Source organism: Triturus cristatus, chromosome 5_1 (assembly GCF_964204655.1).
Source record: "Triturus cristatus chromosome 5_1, aTriCri1.1, whole genome shotgun sequence".
NCBI classification, from domain to species: Eukaryota; Metazoa; Chordata; class Amphibia; order Caudata; family Salamandridae; genus Triturus; species Triturus cristatus.
Window position 1 is genome coordinate 463,673,062 of NC_140587.1, and position 20,288 is coordinate 463,693,349.

The window sequence follows — 20,288 nt, forward strand, 5'->3', positions numbered from 1 at the left end:
CCAATTTACCATAACTCACAACAAGGATTCAATTCCGTTCTTAGATTTGACATTGGAAGAAGAGAATGGCAAAATAGTAATGAATCTATACAAAAAACCTACTGACAGGAACACCTTGTTACAATACAATTCACATCACCCTAGGAACCTCAGGGATAACCTTCCGTATGGACAATTCTATTACAGGACCGGAGGCTTCGTATTATGCTTCTCTTTCTATTTATTGCTACTCACAGCAGCCAATGAAAACTTTTCTTATGTAAAACAAACAACATTTCCCATGATGCATATACCACATCACTTCCTGCAGGGCCCCATAAGAGCCAGTAACACCGGAACCAGTCCTCTTTCTTTGCTGCTCACGCAGACAGTTAAGTTGAGAGCTCCGTTTCTTTGGGACATTATTGATGTTTATAATTAGCTGATGGCATTGTGATTGCAAATGTTTAGTTTGGCAGACTTGTTGCGCAAGCGATTTTAGTGAACTGTTACCACGCTCGCTTACAGTCCCCGAATCCCATCTGACAGACGCGCTGCGGCGCCACGCGTCCCCGGTTACAGCAGGGGGGGTCAGGGGCGTAAATAGCAGCGAGGGCTGCTCAGACTCAACGCTTGCTCCCGCAGTGTGTGGGGCGGCATTCGTAACGCAACGCCGGTGTCCCTGGGCAGCGCGTGAGCGCGCGTTCAATATCGGGCAAGATTAAAGCAGGCACGGTACCGCCCCGCCTTCGGCGGGTGTTTGTAGGAAAATCACGTGGCGCTCAGGCTCCCCTCATCTGCCAGTGAAACCGGGAGCCCTATTTATTTGTTTATTTATTTCGTCGATCGGGTTTCCACGTGCGTAGCCCAATTGGGCTATTTTTAGTAGAATTTGGGCTACGCATGTCGCAACTGCCTGGTTTTTAGGGGTTTTGCTTTCGTTTTTGCCATTCAGGCTGCGTTTTTCATCAGAGAGCACTACTGACGCCTGGCTGGCTGCAAAAACGACCTGGGCCTGGAGGGAGCACACCTCCTTTGATCTGATTCTTGCTCTTTGTCTCCACTACGCCCTGAGGGCTGTAATAATTGATCTACAGCTGTTGCTGAGGAGCTAGGTACCGGTGCTGCTGTGCGGTGGGTTGGCTCCCCCCTTGGATTATCCCTCCTTGCTTTGCCTTATGAGCAAATACGTTTACAAGTTTGGGTCCACTATGGATAATTGGGTGCATTACGAGGAGGATGATACCTTGTATGAAGAGGAGGTAGGAGGACCTACCATTGAGGATAATATTGTTGAGGCCCTGGACGCTTCTGTTCAGGAGTCAGTGAACAAGGCCCTGGAAAAAGCAGTTCCGGGAACTGTACAGCAAGCTTTGGCGACTGCTTTAAAGCCTATTACTAAGCAGCTGGAGAAATTTGCGAAGCAGAATGGCTTCACTAAACAGCCAGAGGGGACGTCAGGAGACTCCCGGGCTAAGTCTTGGCCGCATTCCGATTCCTATAAGTCACTTCCACGCCCGGTTAAAGAGCGTGAGAGGGTTCAGGATACTGACTCAGAGTCTACTTCCACCTCTTCTGACACCCCTGATGACTCCCCTCCTAGGAAGAAGTCTCGGAAGGCCAAACATGTGGAGCCTTCTCCGCCGGCCCCCACGCCCTTTACATTCAACCCCTCGGATATCGTTCACCCCAGATCCTCGGTCTGGTTGCCTGCCCCCGAGGTGGCTGCGTACTTGCACGAGAATTTGCGCAAGGGCTTTGATAAAGAGGTGCGCAACAGGCTGCGGTCCGAATGTCCCAGACCGGACCTCTCGGACAAGGTGGCGGAGACGCCGGACATTGATCCTAGTATGCTAACATTCCTGAAAATATTTGCCAAAGACCCCAAGAAGGGGATAGATCGCGCTTGGCGAGGGTGCCAAGATAAGCTCCTGGACGTGGTCGGACCCCTAGCGATAATATTGGAGATGGCTCTGGAGGCACAGGAATCGGGGAGCACGATTGATTCCCATGTGCTGGCAGGCTGGACCCAACGGGCTATCTGCCTGCTCGGGAATGCCAACTGTGCGATTTCAACGGAGCGCAGGAAGTCGATATTGATGCGCATGGACTCTAATCTTACAGAGTTGGCTGCGGCGGAACCTGGGCCGTTGGCGGACGGCAACCTCTTTGGGGACCGATTCGTCAAAGACGTTGCGAAGTACGTAGGCACGTTCACGACACTGGACAAGGCTCAGGCCGGGATTAAACGCGTTTTCCACGCCGGTGTTCTCAACAGGGCCGGACGAGGTCGGGGACGCTCGTTTGGCCGTCAGCATGCCTAAGGTCCTCAGCGAGGAGATTTCGGACGCGGCAGAGGGGATTGGGACTCCACCCGCGGTGGCACCTTCTACCCCACCAGGCAGCGCTTCAACAAGCGGCGCTTTAACAAGGGCTCCTATCGTGGAGGATTCCAAGCCGCCGAGTCTTCAGGTGAGCGCTCCAGATTTACTTCCTCTTCCCTTGGGGGGGCGTATTCGGTATTTCTATCACAATTGGGTTCAGATCTCACAAGACGCATGGGTGTTACAGACAGTTCAGGGGTTCCACCTAGACTTTTTTCAGACTCCCTGTCAGGTACATCGTCCCAGGCAGCTTTCTTTTTCCCAACTCGAGTGCGATTTTATAGATTCAGAAATAGGAGAGTTGCTGCAGAAACGCGCGATAGCTCCTTGCAACGAGGGCCCTCGCGGCTTCTGCAGCAATATTTTTCTGGTGCAGAAGAAAGGCGGTGGTTACAGGTTGGTACTCAATTTGAAAAATTTCAATCACTTTCTGACCTACAAACATTTCAAGATGGAGGGCATCCATCTGCTGGCAGACTTACTGAAGCAGGGGGACTGGTTGGTCCGGCTGGACCTGAAGGACGCCTACCTGTCCGTTCCCATATATCGCCCCCATCGCCACTTTCTTCAATGTCAATGGCGGAACCGATGGTACGAATATTTGGTCCTTCCTTTTGGACTTTCCTCAGCACCATGGTGCTTCACCAAGGTTCTGAAACCGGTCGTTGCTTACCTCAGAGAACAAGGGGTTCGCATGATTGTCTATTTGGACGACATGCTCATTATGGCACAATCTCAGGAGCTAGTAGCGCTCCACTTGCGCATGACCATTCATATTCTTCAGAACTTGGGGTTTGTGGTCAACGAGCAGAAATCGGTCCTGTCCCCCACACAGAAGATAGATTTTCTCGGGTTCGTCATAGACTCGCAGACGGCCCAACTCAGTCTCCCAACTTCCAAGCTTCGGGATATAAAGAAGGAGCTTCGCTCGTTCCTGACCAAACAGATGGTCTCGCTCAGGGGGATTGCCCGAATAGTGGGACTTCTTGCGTCGTCCATCCAAGCGATATTTCCGGGTCCCCTACACTACAGGGCCCTTCAACAACTCAAAATCCAGCACTTACAAAAGGGCCTTTCCTACATGGACGTTGTCTCTCTTTCTCAAGAAGTGAGGGAGGAGATGCAATGGTGGTTAGCCCACGTCGAGGCGTGGAACGGCAGAGCAATTTTTGGCTCTCTCCCAGAGGTGGTCATAGAATCCGACACCAGCCGTTGGGATTGGGGAGCGCGCTGCGGAAATATTTCCACAGGGGGTCGCTGGTCCCTAGAGGAGTTGGATCTTCATATAAATTGTCTCGAGCTCCTGGCAGGTTCGTTTGCGATCCGGACACTGGCTCCCAAGCGGATCTCATGTTGTATCCTTCTTCGGATGGACACCATATCAGCGGTACGATACATCAACAAACTGGGGGGCACGAGGTCCTCAATGTTGGTGAAGATAGCGAAAGCCTTTTGGCATTATTGCCTGAACCAACAGATCTCGGTGATTGCGGAATACATTCCGGGTCAGTCCAATGTGGTGGCAGATTGGAATTCTCGCCACCTCAGGGACTACAGCGATTGGCAACTTCTTCCACGAGTGGTCCTGTGGCTAAAGGAGATTTGGGGGATTTGCGAGATAGACCTGTTTGCCTCCAGACTGAACCGTCAGATGACGGGTTTCTTCAGCTGGAGGCCGGACCCTCTGGCGCTGGAGACGGACGCCTTTGCGCAAGAGTGGACTCAGCAGTTGAATTACGCGTTCCCACCATTCATCCTCATTCCCCGCGTATTCACTCAAGTGATGCGCCAGAGAGCAGAAGTGATTTTAGTGACTCCCTTGTGGAAGTCGCAGCCATGGTTCCCATGGTTGCTGGAGGCGAGCTGCGACTTCCCCAGGAGGATCCCATGGTCCTCGACGATGCTCCAGGGCCCTCAGGGGGAGAGACACCCGATGGTCCTATCGGGGCACCTGTCCCTGATGGCCTGGAGACTTTAAACGTTGGCAAATGCCAGGATTTTCGGAACAGGCTGCAAGCTTCATCAATCAAGCGTGGGCCCCCTCTACCAGGAAGCGGTATACTTCAGCCTGGGGAGCCTGGGTTCACTGGTGCATGGGACAACATGTGGATCCCGTGGGGGCAGGATTACCCTATATTCTAAATTTTCTGTCAGAAAAGAAGGCGCAGGGTTTGGCGTATCACTCGGTTAATAACTTCCGTTCCGCCATCTCGGCAGGCCACTCTCAGATTGAGGGCAAGCCGGTCGGAATGCATCCCTTAATATGTCAACTTCTAAAGGGTATCAGAGTAGCTAATCCTCCTAAACCTAGGTACACTTCATTGTGGGATGTCTCACTGGTTCTGTCTCTGTTTAATAACTGGCCGGACAACAACAGGTTGTCCAGGAAACAATTGTCGGCAAAACTGGCCATGTTGCTTTGCTTAGCGGCGTGCAGACGTTCCTCAGATGTGAGAGCACTGGATATTACAGGTAGAGTATTTACTCCGGAGGGAGTTTCATTCTCTATTACGGCAAGGACTAAAACAATGTCACGTAGTGTGGATTATCATGCCTTTCCCGATAATACTAAACTGTGTGTTGTTCAATGCCTCAAGGCTTATGAAGAATGTACCAGGTCTATCAGGCCTGATGGTGTGGTGCAATTGTTAATAGCTCTGCAAAAACCGTATAAACCTGGGACTGCGGCTACCATAGCCAGATGGCTCAAAGATGTTATGCATGAAGCAGGGGTGGATACCCAGGTGTTTGGTGCACATTCTGTTCGAGGTGCCATGGCCTCTAAGACTTTCATGCTGGGTTCTACGGTGCAAGATATTATGCACTCTGCAGACTGGTCGCCTGAATCAACGTTTAAGCAGTTTTATTACAAACCGGTGGGTGATATATCCTCTGTTGTTTTTAATCAGCGTTAAACTAGCATAATACGAAGCCTCCGGTCCTGAAATAGAATAAAAAATTAGCTAGCATTCGCGCCAAGAATTTTCAATTCTATTAAGGACACGGAGGCGAGGATTATCCCACCCGGTTAAATTACTGTAATGTAATTTTTGCCCGCCCGTTGTGTATATATTCTGATTTTACAGAAGTTACGGGTTGTTTTATCTCTGTTCTTTCAGGATCTGACAAGAAAATGGATTAATACGGTGTGCAGATTGACGTTCTTCCCAGCTGGTCTGGTGTTCTTCCACGTTGGAAGCTGTTGTTGAACTTTAATACTTATTGGACTTTTGTTCGGAGCAAAGAAAGAGGACTGGTTCCGGTGTTACTGGCTCTTATGGGGCCCTGCAGGAAGTGATGTGGTATATGCATCATGGGAAATGGTGTTTGTTTTACATAAGAAAAGTTTTCATTGGCTGCTGTGAGTAGCAATAAATAGAAAGAGAAGCATAATCCTCGCCTCCGTGTCCTTAATAGAATTGAAAATTCTTGGCGCGAATGCTAGCTAATTTTTTATTCTTGCGCTTACGTCGTAATTGCAGCAGAAGAGGGGACTATTTCAAGGAAACAGACATCCTCATTGCCAAATTAAGGGAGAGAGGATACCCAAAGGGACTCCTCAATAGAGCCAGAAAAAGAGCTTGGTATAGACCAAGGGAAACTTTGCTTGAGATACAACCAAAGAATCAAGAAGTGGATAAGCTGGTATGTGTCACCACCTTTAACACCCGTAGCAATGAGATAAAAAGGGTGATCAGAAAGTATTGGAATTTAGTAGGTTCCGAAATCAACATGCCCGAGCCACCTTTATTTGCATTTAAACGTGCTAAGAATGTCAAAGATCATGTGGTGTCTTCATATTTAGAACCACCTTCCCAACCTGACATCAAATCACAACTCAGTTTACCACCTATAACTGGTCACCATAGGTGTAGCCACTGTAAAGCATGCCGATATACGGTATCTGGAAATAGCTTTGTCCATCGGGGTAAAACATATGGTCTTGATCAATTTACGAATTGCAATAGCCAAAATGTCATCTATGCAATCAGATGCCCATGTCCACTGATTTATGTAGGACAAACGACCCAAAAAGTTAAGAACAGAATTCTTCCGCATGTAAGTAGAGTAAAATGTAGGACACATGGAGCTCCCCTTGTGGAACACTACACTAGGTTGGGTCACACTCATGAACAAATTGAATGGTGGGTTATTGAAAAAATTGTTTTACATCAGAGAGGCGGCAATGTTGTTGACTCCCTTAACTATAAGGAATGCCGCTGGATACATGTCCTTGAGGCGGTTAATCATGGCCTCAATGAACATGAGGAGACTTATATTCAAATGAGTAAATTGTAAATGTATACCCTTTATGCTGTGGTTCTGTGATTAGTTTGAACTGTAATAAGGCTACTGAATATGTATATCTGATATGAATATTCCATCCATAATCTGTTCCTGTACTTGGGCCTTGCCTGAATACAGCTGTGCACTTGTCTTTAATCCACCAATTGGTATGTTCAAGCTATACCTAATGCTTTTTAATATGGTTACTATTACCATTGTGAACAGCTAAGACTCCTTGTCATTATAGCATAAGAGCGCAGTAGGCCTTCATAACAGATTCATTACACCATACCAATATATTCGTGTAAGCATGGATTGATTCTGACTGATAACGTGTTCGTTATTCATCGGGGATGAGTTTCCCCACTACCCTATTTTCCATCGATATATCAGGATGACTTATGCGAGCAAGGCCTGGATGTTCCCTGTGTCGTTCAATGCTCCATTTTAAAGGTTTTCCTTTTAGTTTAGGCCTACACCCACTCAGTGTGGTTGACCTCGACTTGTTTGGAATTGAGACTGTGGTTTAACAATACCACGCCTCATTTTGAGTGAATAAGGTTCAAAGCACCTTTTGTCGCATTTTTCGACATGGTTAGGGTACTTATAGATATGCATAAATATTGCTGCTTTTACGAGAAAAAAAAATAATAATTTTGGGGGGGAGATTCGCCTCACTGTGAATCTTTTTTGTGAATAACTCAAAGTTGGGTCATTAATCGGGAAAGGAATGCCGATGCAACATTTTACGGCCTTCCTCTCCTCATTCATGTGAACTTTTGTGTAGGCTGTGTTCTATGCGGGCCGTCAGTGATTTGCAACTATCGTTTCGCCCATTTATATTTACAATGTAAGTTACACACCTGTGAGATACCGCTCGGGTCTGTGAGATTCTGTAGTTATGATTTCAGGGCTATGGTGATACTGAATCCAGCTCTTGCTTTACAAGTAGTTTCCGTCGGTGTCGTGCGTACTGACTAAAATCCATGCCTTGCTTTCTAAGTAGCTGTCTTCAATTTCTCGCGCGCGTACATAAATTTGCTGATTACGTTTCCCGCGTTTGGTCATTGTTTGTCCAGCTTGTGTGGAATCGGAAGCACATTCATTGCGCTCAAAGTAAGTAATGGACCGTTTAGAATCGCATGTAGGCGTTAAATGTACGCTTCGGACTCGTGGCGGGGGTTCAAGCTTTTTGTTTAGATAACTCCTGATTTGCTCGCAGTTAGAGTCCCTTAAGCACGGGGCAATTGAATTCAGATTAGTTCTCTAGTAGTTCCTTTATTTGTATGCCTCTATTAAAATAGCGGTATGAATTTTTCCCGCACTGCTAGTGTTTGCTTATTAAGTTTGAATTTGAAAGTACCATCAGTATTTGAGGTCAGTATGTATTAACGACAATGGCACATGTGCTCTTCATATTCATATCCAAGGGGCAGTATAGACGTTTGCACCTGCCCTCCTGTGGGAGTTTGGCTATAATTAAGTAAGAATTGTGTATGGATGTCAGTCCCTAGACATAACTCAGAGATTGTTCTAAGGCTTCTGGATAGGGACACCTATATTAATCAATTCAAACGTTGGTTATCTCTTGCATGTCAGGTTTTTAACAAATGTAAAGATTCAATATGACCGGCTATGGTCTGTTCCGTTTATAGATTTCGGTGATCGCCTTGACGGCACCGTCCCTCGTGTAGGGATTAAACACATCTCAGGGTATGTGACTGATATTGTTGATTCACGATACCGGCAATGATTACATGGTAGATCATACACGAGTGTGAATTTACATTATCTATTACAGAATATATTGACCTGACTGAGTGAGAATTTAACTGACTTCATCGTATGCGACCCAAGGATAATTTATCTTTTCCTAGTCCTCAGGTGAGCATTAGTCCTACACCCACATTAGTAAAAGTATAATATACACACACATAGTTTTTGATTATATCTTTTGTAATTGCAAGCTGACATATTTTATTGTCCTGATGAAGACCCGACTTCGATGCGTATAAATCTACACGTCATCTTAGGGTCGAAACGTCGACGTTACCTGTCTGATTGATCCATGCAATTCCATCATTTAAATATTGAAGGATATATGTTGTGGTGGTATATGCTATTGATTTTGGATCATCCATGTTCAAAGTGTATTTCTGTCCAATGTACATATATGTCGTTTTTGATGTCAATTCTGTGTTGATTGTTATGTCATTATGCACTATTAGTCACTGAGTATTCTGTGGTTTAATGTATTGTTTTTTGGTCAGTCCTGTATTATAGTAATATTTATGTGTATTCAAATACAGTGAAAAAGAAAATCATTTTGTGTTTCCTGAATCAATGGTTTTTATATGTGTGTGTATAACTGTGATTAAGTACACTTTTTTCAACAGTCTTTGAACACATGTAGTGTTGTTTAAACTAAGCTTATTTCCAACAGAACCAATATTTCTGCTCCATGTACTCACTCAGGTTCTGAGGGTTACTGGGTTACCCCATTAATTCTAATGTTGAGCACTATCTGGCGGCTCTCGGGTACTTCCATTAAGGGGGAGAGGGTGACCGAGCTACCTGCATCGCTCCTGCTGTATCCGGCTTCTGAGGTTTGTGTCCAATCTATCTGCAACTGACAGAGTGTGTCCTAAGCCTTGGGCACTAGTGAAAATAATTTATGCACGGCGATCCAGCCATGAGGATGCACCACCGCGCTATTAGACGCGGGCCAGGGACTTTGTGAATACGAGGCCCCGATCGGACCAACAGCTGGCTTTGTATTTGTGCAGCGGAAATGAACAACTTGAAAAGAGCCCACTTATGGCTGGATATATATTTTTATTTGAGGACGTTACTGCAACATTTATTTCAATGGTGTGCACAAAGTGATATTAAGAGCGACACAGTTGTGAAACTACTGCTACCACAATGCGTTGCCTTATCATGTTACCTATTGGAGGTGAATACATTAAAGGTGTTAATCAGCAGTAGCCTTCTTGCATGTGTGCAGCCACCCTGCCTGTGAACAAGAACATTCAGTTTGAAACGCGTAAGGCTTATCTAACAGGCTCTTCAAGCTGTTTCATCACGCTGCTGCCGTACTTGTTGGTGAGTGTGTCCTAAGCCTTGGGCACTTGTGAAAATAAAACATACATACATACATACATACATATTATCTACTGGCGGTCGCCAGTAGATAGTTATAGTTACAACCTAGTTTCCATAGGAAATCTCAAAATTCTCTTTTGAATAACTTTGGCGCCGGTTGACGAATCCTCGCGAAATTTTCAAAACTAATGGGGCGCTCCGTTCAGCTCCTACCCTGAAAGTCTCGGGGTGATTCGTCAAGCCGGGGTCGAGAAAAAGGGGGGGTCCCAAAACACGTTTTCCCCATGCATTTTTCCATAGGACCTTTAGACACAGCTACAGCCCGAACGGCTGAACAGAATTACTTTTGGCAGAGAGGTAGCCATAAGGTCAAGGAAGTTCCTTTTGCAGGTCTGGTGTAAATCTGTTCAGTATTTCCTGAGAAAATAGCATTTAAAAGCATATCAATATCTATACGCGCGCACTGTGCGCGCACCCTGCCGTGCGCGAGCGCAATTCTGATTGGTTGTTAGATGTCGGTAAACATTCGAATCGGTCGAAACCAGGAAGTGTCGGCCGCCATTTTGTCTTTCGCAGTCTGAGGGGGTGAATAACAAAGGTGGAGAACGTGAAAAGGGGGCAGAGTGGACAGTTCCTGACCCCCTAGCCTTGGTCAGGGCGTCACAGAAGGACCCCCAAGGGAGAAAAAAACATTTTTTTATTTTTTTTTAAATCGCGTGGTGCGCGCACCCAGCGCGCACTGCGAACCGTGGGCGCTCGGTGCGCGCACGGTGAAAAACCTGAAAAAAAAAAGAATAAAAACATGACTTAGCATTTAAAAAACCGTACAAATTCACTGAAAAAAAACATAGGTTTCACACACGTTATAGTTACGAATTAGCATTTAAAAAACCTTGCAAAATTACTTAAAAAACCATAGGTTTCACACATGTTATAGTTAGCTGGACATTTCACTCGTAACTCACGCGACCGCAATCCTCTGCTGATGACGTCAGATATTACATCACTGATGACATGTGTCTTTCTGAAAAATAAATATTTGTAATATATGTATAGCTAAAGATTAATGGAAGAAGACATGGGTAAATAAGTGTCTAAATACAGTGATGTAATATCTGACGTCATCAGCACGGGATTGCGGTCGCGTGAGTTATAGTTGCCTGCAGGAACTATAACGGGGGAATTTCATTGGTTTTTTACGAGTGAAATGTCCAGCTAACTATAACATGTGTGAAACCTATGGTTTTTTAAGTGAATTTGCAAGGTTTTTTAAATGCTAATTCGTAACTATAACGTGTGAGAAACCTATGGTTTTTTCAGTGAATATATATAGTCAGTCATAAGCTTTTATTCGATATGCAAGATATCTTGTAAGCACATAAAAAATACAATAGACACATAAAAATCACAGTTACAAGAAGCCAGTATGAAGTACTTAAGAATATAAAAAAGGGCATAAATTTCCCATGATAAATTATCTAAAAAAGAATTAAACAGCTACTGACAATCTCTTGCAGCGAATGAGCCAGGACCACTTTAAAAATTTCGCAATTCCACACACAAAAAGGGGGGAAGTGTCCGTCGTTAAAATGTGCAGGGCCTCAAGGTGACTACGCGTGCCCATATTGCGACAGAGGGGTTTCAACCAGACACCCCTGGGCCTTGCATAGTCCGGGCAAGCAAATAAAACGTGTACAATAGTCTCAACCTTGCTAGGGCAACATGCACAATTGGGAGAAATGCGGGGCACAGGTGACCAACTCGATACCAATGCACCTAGGGGGAGGCATCCAACTCTGAATTTGAAATAAAGGGCTCGGTCACAAGGGAGAGTTATCAAGTCCAGGTAGGGTTCAAAAGCCACAGTGTCTTTAATTTGCAAAAAGGCGACAGTCGACTTGCAGTGGTTGGAGGTGGTATTTAGCCGCTCCGCACACCAGTTCCAATAATGCGCCTTGACAACTTCTTTTGTAGGGGATGAACGTGATGACCAGCAGCCTCCTAGACCGACATTCTCCAAAAGCTTTTTGGTATCTCTAAGCCACTTTATTTTGGCCCAGCCCCCCAGACTCATAATTTCTCCCAAGGCATCAGCATAAGATTTCAATTCTTCACCCCTCCAGATTCTTGACCATAACAAAAGCGGGCGAAGCTGGGCCTGGTCTTTAATATTTTTGCAGCCCATGTCCAACCGGACAGGTACGGATGGAGTACTCAGGGGAACAGAGATAAGAGATTTCAATAACTTACTCTCCGCTGTCTCTAGATCTTTCAAACAGCAATGGCCCCACAGTTCTGCCCCATACAAGGCTGATGACACTACTTTAGTCTTGTAAATGTCAACTACTGGGGTGAGTGATCTTCTTGGAGAGGCCCTGAACTCCCTCATAAGGGCACCTCCCACTCTCCTATGACTGAGAATCATTTTATCAATATGACTAGCCCAGGACATCCTGTCCGTAATCCGGATACCCAGGTAGTCAAATTCGGCTACTTTCTCTAGGGGGGTCGAGTTTAGAGTCGGAGGGCGGCCCAGTTTCTTAGGAGGATTTAGGACTAGATATTTTGTTTTATCCACGTTTATTGTTAATCCTCTTGTATCACAGAACTCCTGAAATCGTGTTAGTAATTTCTGGAGACCTTGAGGGGTCTTCGAAATCAGGAGCGTGTCGTCCGCAAATAGCAGGGTGGGGATCCGGACTCCACCGAGACAGGGGGCGTCGGCTGGTTCTTGCTGGAGATGTTTTACCACCCCATTCACATAAAGTGAAAATAGGGTTGGAGCCAAAACGCAGCCCTGCCTTACGCCCCTGGAGACTGGAATCTTCTCAGTAAGTTCACCGTTTTTACCCCAGCGGACCTGGGCAAAGGTATGGGCGTGAAGGTTGATAAGAAGTGACAAGATGTAAGGGGGTAAGCCCAGCTCGAGAAGTACCCTCCAAAGATCCTCTCGGGGGACTAGGTCAAAGGCAGTCTTCAGGTCTATAAAGGCCAAATAAAGGCTGCCCTTGCCCAGTTCCACCACCTTCCACCCCAATAATATCAGCCTAAACACCTGCTCAATTGTCCCCATTCCGACCCGAAAAACCTGCCTGAAAGTCTGAGAGAATTTTATTCTCCTCCACCCAATGGAGGATCCTTCCGAGGATAGCTTTACCTGCTATCTTTTGGGTGGAGTCGATCAGACTTATGGGTCGGTAATTACCTGGAGCTTCCCTGCACCCTTTTTTATAAACTGGGACCACCACCGCCCCTTTCCAGGATTCAGGTACTGCCCCTCCCATCATGATGTCATTAAGTAGCGCTGCTATGACCCGTGCCCATTCAGCTGGGTATGCCCTCATAAGGTCTCCCGGGAGGCCATCGGGACCCGCAGCCTTGCGTGGGGCTACCCACCCTATAACCCCCTCAAGTTCTAGCGGAGTAAAGAGGTCGTAGGCATGAGGTTCAATTATATGCGTAAGAGCCATCCCCGCATTACAGTCCCCTTCTGGAGGGAGGTATAAAGACCCAAAGTGCTTTACCCAGCTTTGTGGCGAGATGTTACAGGGTCTCATAAGTGCATCGGGGTTTTTCCGTGCACTTATAAGTTTCCAAAATGCCCTTGGGTCTCTACTTTTGCTGGCCTGGAGCAGGTCATCCCAATATTTATCTTCCCACTCCCTCCTGGCTAGTTTAAGAGAGTTATTGTAGGCCCTCCTTGCTTCCTGTATTTCAAGACGGGACTTAGCTTTAATCGCCTCAACTAACTTAGCCTTAAGAACCCTACATGGTTGGGAATACCAACCCTCAGGGGGTTTTTTAGAGAGTTTATTACCCAATTTATTATGATGAAGGGTAAAGACATTAGACAAGGCATCAGTCAGGGAGACAAAGAGCCCACTCACTCTACCCACACCTTCCAACGATGTTCCAAGGTCTAGTACTGTATGGTTTAGGAGAGATTTTATTTCTTCTACCTTCCCCTCTGATAAAACCAGTTTGGCCCATTTAATTCGCCTGCCACAAGGGGAGACTTCCGATACCTCAGGTGGTGCTGCTACTTGGTTTATAGGAACCTTACTTGAGTGACGCCACCACTGAACCATACTTAAAGAAAGCAGGTTATGGTCGCTTTCAACCGAGGGGACCACCTGCATATATATACACACACATTATCTACTGGCGGTCGCCAGTAGATAGTTATTGTTAGGACCGTGTTTCCATAGGAAATCTGAAAATTCTGTTTTGAATAACTTTGGCGCCGGTTGACGAATCCTCGCGAAATTTTCAAAACTAATGGGGCGCTCCGCTCAGCTCCTACCCTGAAAGTCTTGGGATGATTCGTCAAGCGGGGGCTGAGAAAAAAGGGGGGTCCCAAAACGCGTTTTCCCCATGCATTTTCACATAGGACCTTTAGTCGAAGGTACAGCCCGAACGGCTGAACAGAATTACTTGAAATTTGGCAAAGAGGTAGTCCTCAGGTCAGGCATGTGCCTTTTGCATATTGCATATATGGAGTCAATCTGTTCAGTATTTCCTGAGAAAATTGCAGTTAAAAGTACATAAATATCTATAGGCGCGCACCGTGCGCGCACCGTGCGCGCACCGTGCGCGCACCCTAACGTGCGCGAGCGTAATTCTGATTGGTGGTTACATGTCAGGCAACGTTCGAATCGGTCGAAATCAGGAAGTGTCGTCCGCCATTTTGTTTGTTTGGGTGCGACAGTGAAAAAGAGAGGTGGCGAACGTGAAAAGGGGTAGGGTAGAGAGTTCCTGACCCCCTAGCCTTTGTCAGGGGGTCCCTGAAGGACCCCGAAAGGTGAAAAAAGATTTGATTTTTTTTCAAAAAATCGCAGGGTGCACGCACGGTGAAAAACCTTAAAAAAATATATATAATAATACATACATACATAACTTAGCATTTAAAAAAACGTACAAATTCACTTAAAAAACCATAGGTTTCACACACGTTATAGTTAGGGATTAGCATTTAAAAAACCTTGCAAATTCACTTAAAAAACCATAGGTTTCACACATGTTATAGTTAGGTGGACATTTCACTCGTAAAAAAACAATGAAATTCCCCCGTTATAGTTAGTTGAGATAACTATAACTCGCGCGACCGCCACTCTATCACAGGGATGATGTCATGAGTGATGCCACTGACCATGTCATGAGTGATGTGACGTCATGAGCAGAGGATTGCGGGCGCGAGAGAAAAACGAGCCTTTGAATGCAGTTTGTTTTAAGCCCAGGAAGAAGTGGTAATGGAACCCTGAAACGCGTTGGCATTCTAAGTATTATAGTGGAACAGGAATGCAGGCTGCACTCTTACGCCGTATGGCAGGGAAATGTCGAGTGTGCTTCTAAAGCTTTGGGGCATTTTGGATGAAAGATGATGTCACGGCGGTCCTGGCCGTGGGAAGCTGCACCATCGACCAGCTGGCAAGAAATGTCATCCAGCTGAGCGAGGCTGCCGATTTTGAACCTTCAAAAGACCGGAACAGCACATTTCCCTTGCAAATTAAGCCTGCTCCCTGGGACGCAGCCTACTAAGGCAACAATTAACTTTACAATGCAAACAGTACATTTGAACTTACTTGAAGAATACTTTTCCCCGTAACGAGACTCCATATCCCACCAGGCATCGTAATTTATGCACTGAGCGATGCCCACTGGGGGCAGTGATGTTCACGAATAAAAACCGGAAACGAAAAAACGAGGCTTTGAATGCTGTTTGTTTTAAGCCCAGGAAGAAGGGGTAATGGAACCCTGAAACGCGTTGGCATTCTAAGTATTATAGTGGAACAGGAATGCAGGCTGCACTCTTACGCCGTATGGCAGGGAAATGTCGAGTGTGCTTCTAAAGCTTTGGGGCATTTTGGATGAAATATATATATATATATATAAATAAATAAATAATCGCTACTTTTCTTTTTCTTTGAAGAAAATCAGCACTCGCGGGGGCGTTTGAAAAGCTTTATTTCTCCAGCAATAAAGCAACAAACGTGTTTCAGCGATCTGTCTTCTTTGGTGATACACTAACTTTTGCCTGTGACAAAGGAGTGAAGAAACTCCGAAACGTGTCGGACCTAATGGTGCTAATAAACACACGAGAAACCCGTGGCTCCAGTGTTTCTCTGTTCATAAGGGAGTGTTACGCATTGGATTGCAGTGTGGATATATATATATATATATATATATATATTTTTTTTTTATATAACTGTTCTGCTTGTGGTTGTTACAGTTTAAAAATTTTAGTTTTAACCTGCCCGTGATTGCATAATTCCTCACCGGTTTTGTATTTAAATTTGTGGTTTTTACTTGCCTGTGACTGTTATCATTTAACCTTTTAAATTGTGCAATTTGCAGTCCAAAATCTGTAGTTTTTGTTCCCTCTCATTCCACGTGATTATCTGTTTTCCCTCCTAATTTCTCCCTTGTTCAGACCTGTATGTCATGTATGCCAGCTTCCATATTGTGTTAGCAAGTGAGTGAAACCAGACCCCCCCTTTTCCCCCACCCTAGCAACAGAGATATTCTACATCAGAGAGTGAACAGAGAGTGCTCTGAGACAGCAGTAATCTGCTGTGAGCTATTTATGCTGTGTTTTATAGGGATTGTGCACTCTGTTTTTGTGTCTAGCAGAGTAAGTAAAGTTTGATACAAACAGTATTCTTAGAGAACAAAGTTTGTTAGGCCCTTACCTGCAGAAGTCCAAAGTGTGGATTGAGCCTGTCTGTCTCCTAGGAGATTCTAAATAGAGGAGCAGCTTCCAACTCTCTGGCCAGCAAACCTTGTCTGAGGTCGCTGGGACATTATATAGTCTGCTATTGGTTGGTAAATGTGTGCACTGCTTGGTGGTTGTATCTGGTGTTTCTACTGGATTAGGGTTAGTGTTCTCATTGGTTGGGTATTTGAGGGTTCTGATTGGTTTCTGGGTCTGTGATTCAATCAATGTAGGGTTGGGATTAGGGCTAGGGTTAGGCTTTCTATTAGAAGTAGGAACTAGGGCTTCCTGTGTTGCTGGGACTAGGGTTGCTGGGACTAGGGTTGTTAATAGGGCTAAGGTTAGGCTTTCTATTGGAAGTAGAAATTAGGCTTCTTGTGTGATTGTTTTCTGGACTAGGTGTGGGACTAAGACATGGGTTAGGCGTTTTATTGGAAGTAGGGACTAGGGTTTCCTGTGTCATTGGTTGCTGGGACTAGGGTCGGGACTACTGCTAGGGCTAGGGCCTTTATTGGACGTAGTGATTAGGGTTTTTGTACCTGATTGGGTGCTTGGACTAGGGCTAACATTGGCTGTAAGGTCCTGGTCTTCTATTGGTTCTAGCTTTTAGGGCTAGTGTTGAGATTGGATAGGATTAGGGCTAGGTTTCCCATTGGTTGAAGAGGCCACCTGCCTACTAGGGCTATAAACGGCCAAGGCTTAGGGTGTCTCAGCCCGGGCGTCGAGGCTAAGGGCAGAGAGGAAAAGGGAAGTTGCCTGTTTGAGCCTGTTCGAGACTGGTCGGGACTAGGGCCAGAAATGCTGCCCATTTTCTCTTTCAGTAATACCTACCCTACACCATCCACATCCACAGAGTAACACACTCATACCAAATGTACACCACACACTTACTACAAACAAACCCTTAGCACAAATCAATGTACCAGCATACACTGCAAAACCACACAAACCACATGTATATACCCTTCTATTCCAGCTACCACACATTTCCACCATCACCTACAAAGATTACAAAACTCTATCCTCTACCACTAACCAATGCACTCATCACTAACACAGCCAAAATCCATACCATACTGAACTACAACCCATCCAGACACACACTCCCCACTCTACTCCTAACAGACCCCCCTTTTATAATTAACAAACTCATACTCATCCTTCCATCATTTGTCCAACCCACACCCTCCTCTTTTTTCTACCACAATAACACAACAACACAACAATTACATGCCACAGCACCACACAACTTAGCTCTTGCAGCAAACAGGTCTAAAATGAACAGTCTTAAATCGACTTCATCCTCTCCTACACACAACATACACTCTACTCACAAACACATCACTTCCCCCTTTACCTTACAAATTCTACTCGCCAACAATTGTATACAAACAAATCCATATGATACAACAAATACATCAGCATCTCTTTTTACTACTCCTCAAAAACAAAACATATCACACACATCAGCACAACAAAAATTCTCAAGCACAACACCTCATAATACTTACAATCACAAAATACAATCATACACCCACCTTTCAAACTACACAAATGAACAAACTCCATTGACAAGCTTTCTCTCTTCCACCATACCTAACACACATACAGCAACTCTCTTCCAAACGCCTCTCATCCATTGGACAATTTAGAAGTGTACTATATGACCCACATGCTGCACCAGCACCACTGACTCATACACCTTCCGCCCTAAACATACGCAAACAATATAATCAACGTGCCACACACCACAACTTCGCTTCTCCATGTCTACTGCACAACAAGGTTACACCACAAAAACAACACAGCATACCAACTCACTCTCAAACACCGTCTCCACCACTTACGCACACAGACCCGTCAAAATGCCTTCTTAGCCTGCTGGACGAGGAACACATTACAGAACAACTACAAGATTGCTATCCTAATACAGATAATACCAGCACTAACAACGCACCTGCTACTAACACACACAATACTGATCACTCTTCTACAAAACAAAGTCTCACTGTCACCAAAGCACATTCCCTAAACTGTCTACTAATAAATGCTCGATCGCTCTCTCAAAACAAACATCACATCTACGACTTTCTCACTGATGCAAAACCAGACATACTATTCATAACTGAATCATGGTTGGGAGATGTTAAGGCTCCAGTCCTGCATGAAGCCATTCCTCTAGGCTATCAAAAGATCACCCAAAATCGTATAGGCAAAAAAGGAGGTCGACTAGCTGTTGTGTTCAGGCAAACATTAGATATCACTAAAGTTGACAACATCTCCATAAAGAATTGTGAAGCTCTTCTCACAAGAGGCAATCCTACACTGTCATCCTCCTGTAACTTCCTGCTCCTTTACAGACATCCACCTAGCAAGGCGACATTCCCAGATGCACTTCTAGATACAGTTTCAAATCTTATAACAATACACTCCAACCTATGCATTCTGGGTGACCTCAACATTTGGTTTGACAAACCCAATATGATCCATCCAAAATCAAGAATCACTGGCCTAGACGCACTGAACCTGCATCAGAATGTCCACAAACCCACACACATCGCTGGACATATCCTAGATGTAATTTTTGCTAATAACGAACTAGTTACCTTTCAAACTATAATTCCGGTCACACCACCATTTGCTTGCTTTCCATCAAAAAACAACACTAAACGACTCACCTAAAACCACCTTACGTACATCTACCTATCAGCCGTGGAACAAACTCAATTTGGAACACTTAGAAACACAACTAAAATCTAGTACAGATCTTGAAACAATAACTTCTGTTCAAAAACTATATATATGAGTGGCTCCAGGAAGCTTTTGATATCCTGATGCCGCCCAAAACCACACAACAGAAAAAAAGAAAACAAGCACCTTGGAGAAATACAGATATAAAAGACAGAAACTACAATTTAGAAAGCTGCAACGTGCCTGGCTCAAAACAAAAAACAAATAAGACGAACTTCACCTACAGAAAATCAACATTATACAAGTTAGCGATCAAAAAAGCAAGGAAAAGGTACTATTCAGACAGAATTCAAAATGTTAAATATGCAAATACAGAATTCTATAAAATATTCAAATAATTTTGTAAACCAAATTGAGTAGAGGGAACGTATCCCATTACTCAAGATTTCACAGACAAACTGGCAAATCATTACACGGACAAAGCAGACACGTTGGACTCATACTTAAAACAGAGACAAAGCCCCAGCGCTAACCCTTTTACTAAACAACAATCCAAGAATACTCTAACTCAGCCTCTCGGTTCCTTCTAACACATTTCACATGATGAATGTATGGACCATGTCAAAGCAAGAAGGCCTGCCGGCAGCCCTTCTGACCCGTGTCCACCGCAAACTTTTAATACCATTCTTCTAACAACCTCTGCTGTCACTCCAGTAAGAAGAATCATCAACGATTCCTTAAATATCGGAATATTTCCAGGAGAACTCAAAAAGTCATACATACGCCCTTTACTGAAGAAAACAAACTTGGACCCGTTGAACCCTGACAACTACAGACCCATTACAAATGGACCTTTCCTGGGCAAACTGATAGAAAGAGCAGCGTTCGCCCAGATGTCACCATTCATTGAAGACAATGCCATACTTTCAGACTTCCAAACGGGATTCCGTTTGGGAAGAGGCACAGAATTTGCCCTCCTTGCCATCTGGGATGACTTGAAGAACACAGTTGACTGCAACGGGGTTACTGCGCTACTCCTCTTAGAAATATAAATGCAAACCTTTTTCCCTCTTCTATCCCTCTGCTATCTTTCTCAATCCAAATAACTGATTAATATCCTCCACTCAAAT

The 20,288-nt window shown here is 44.9% G+C and overlaps 1 protein-coding gene across 3 annotated transcripts in view; it reads right to left on the minus strand.

Annotated features, from left to right (window-relative positions):
- The window catches only part of LRRC69 (leucine rich repeat containing 69), a 404,099-nt gene that overhangs the window by 382,755 nt on the left and 1,056 nt on the right, over nucleotides 1-20,288 (minus strand). The window contains exon 1 of one of the 3 annotated variants that reach the window (XM_085605298.1): nucleotides 15,338-15,423. The exons of the other annotated variants lie outside the window; for them this stretch is intronic. Within the exon in view, the coding sequence (XP_085461424.1) occupies nucleotides 15,338-15,385 (48 nt within the window). The 5' untranslated portion in view covers nucleotides 15,386-15,423. Of the gene's footprint in view, nucleotides 1-15,337; nucleotides 15,424-20,288 lie in introns of those variants that run through there. 3 annotated transcript variants of the gene reach the window in all.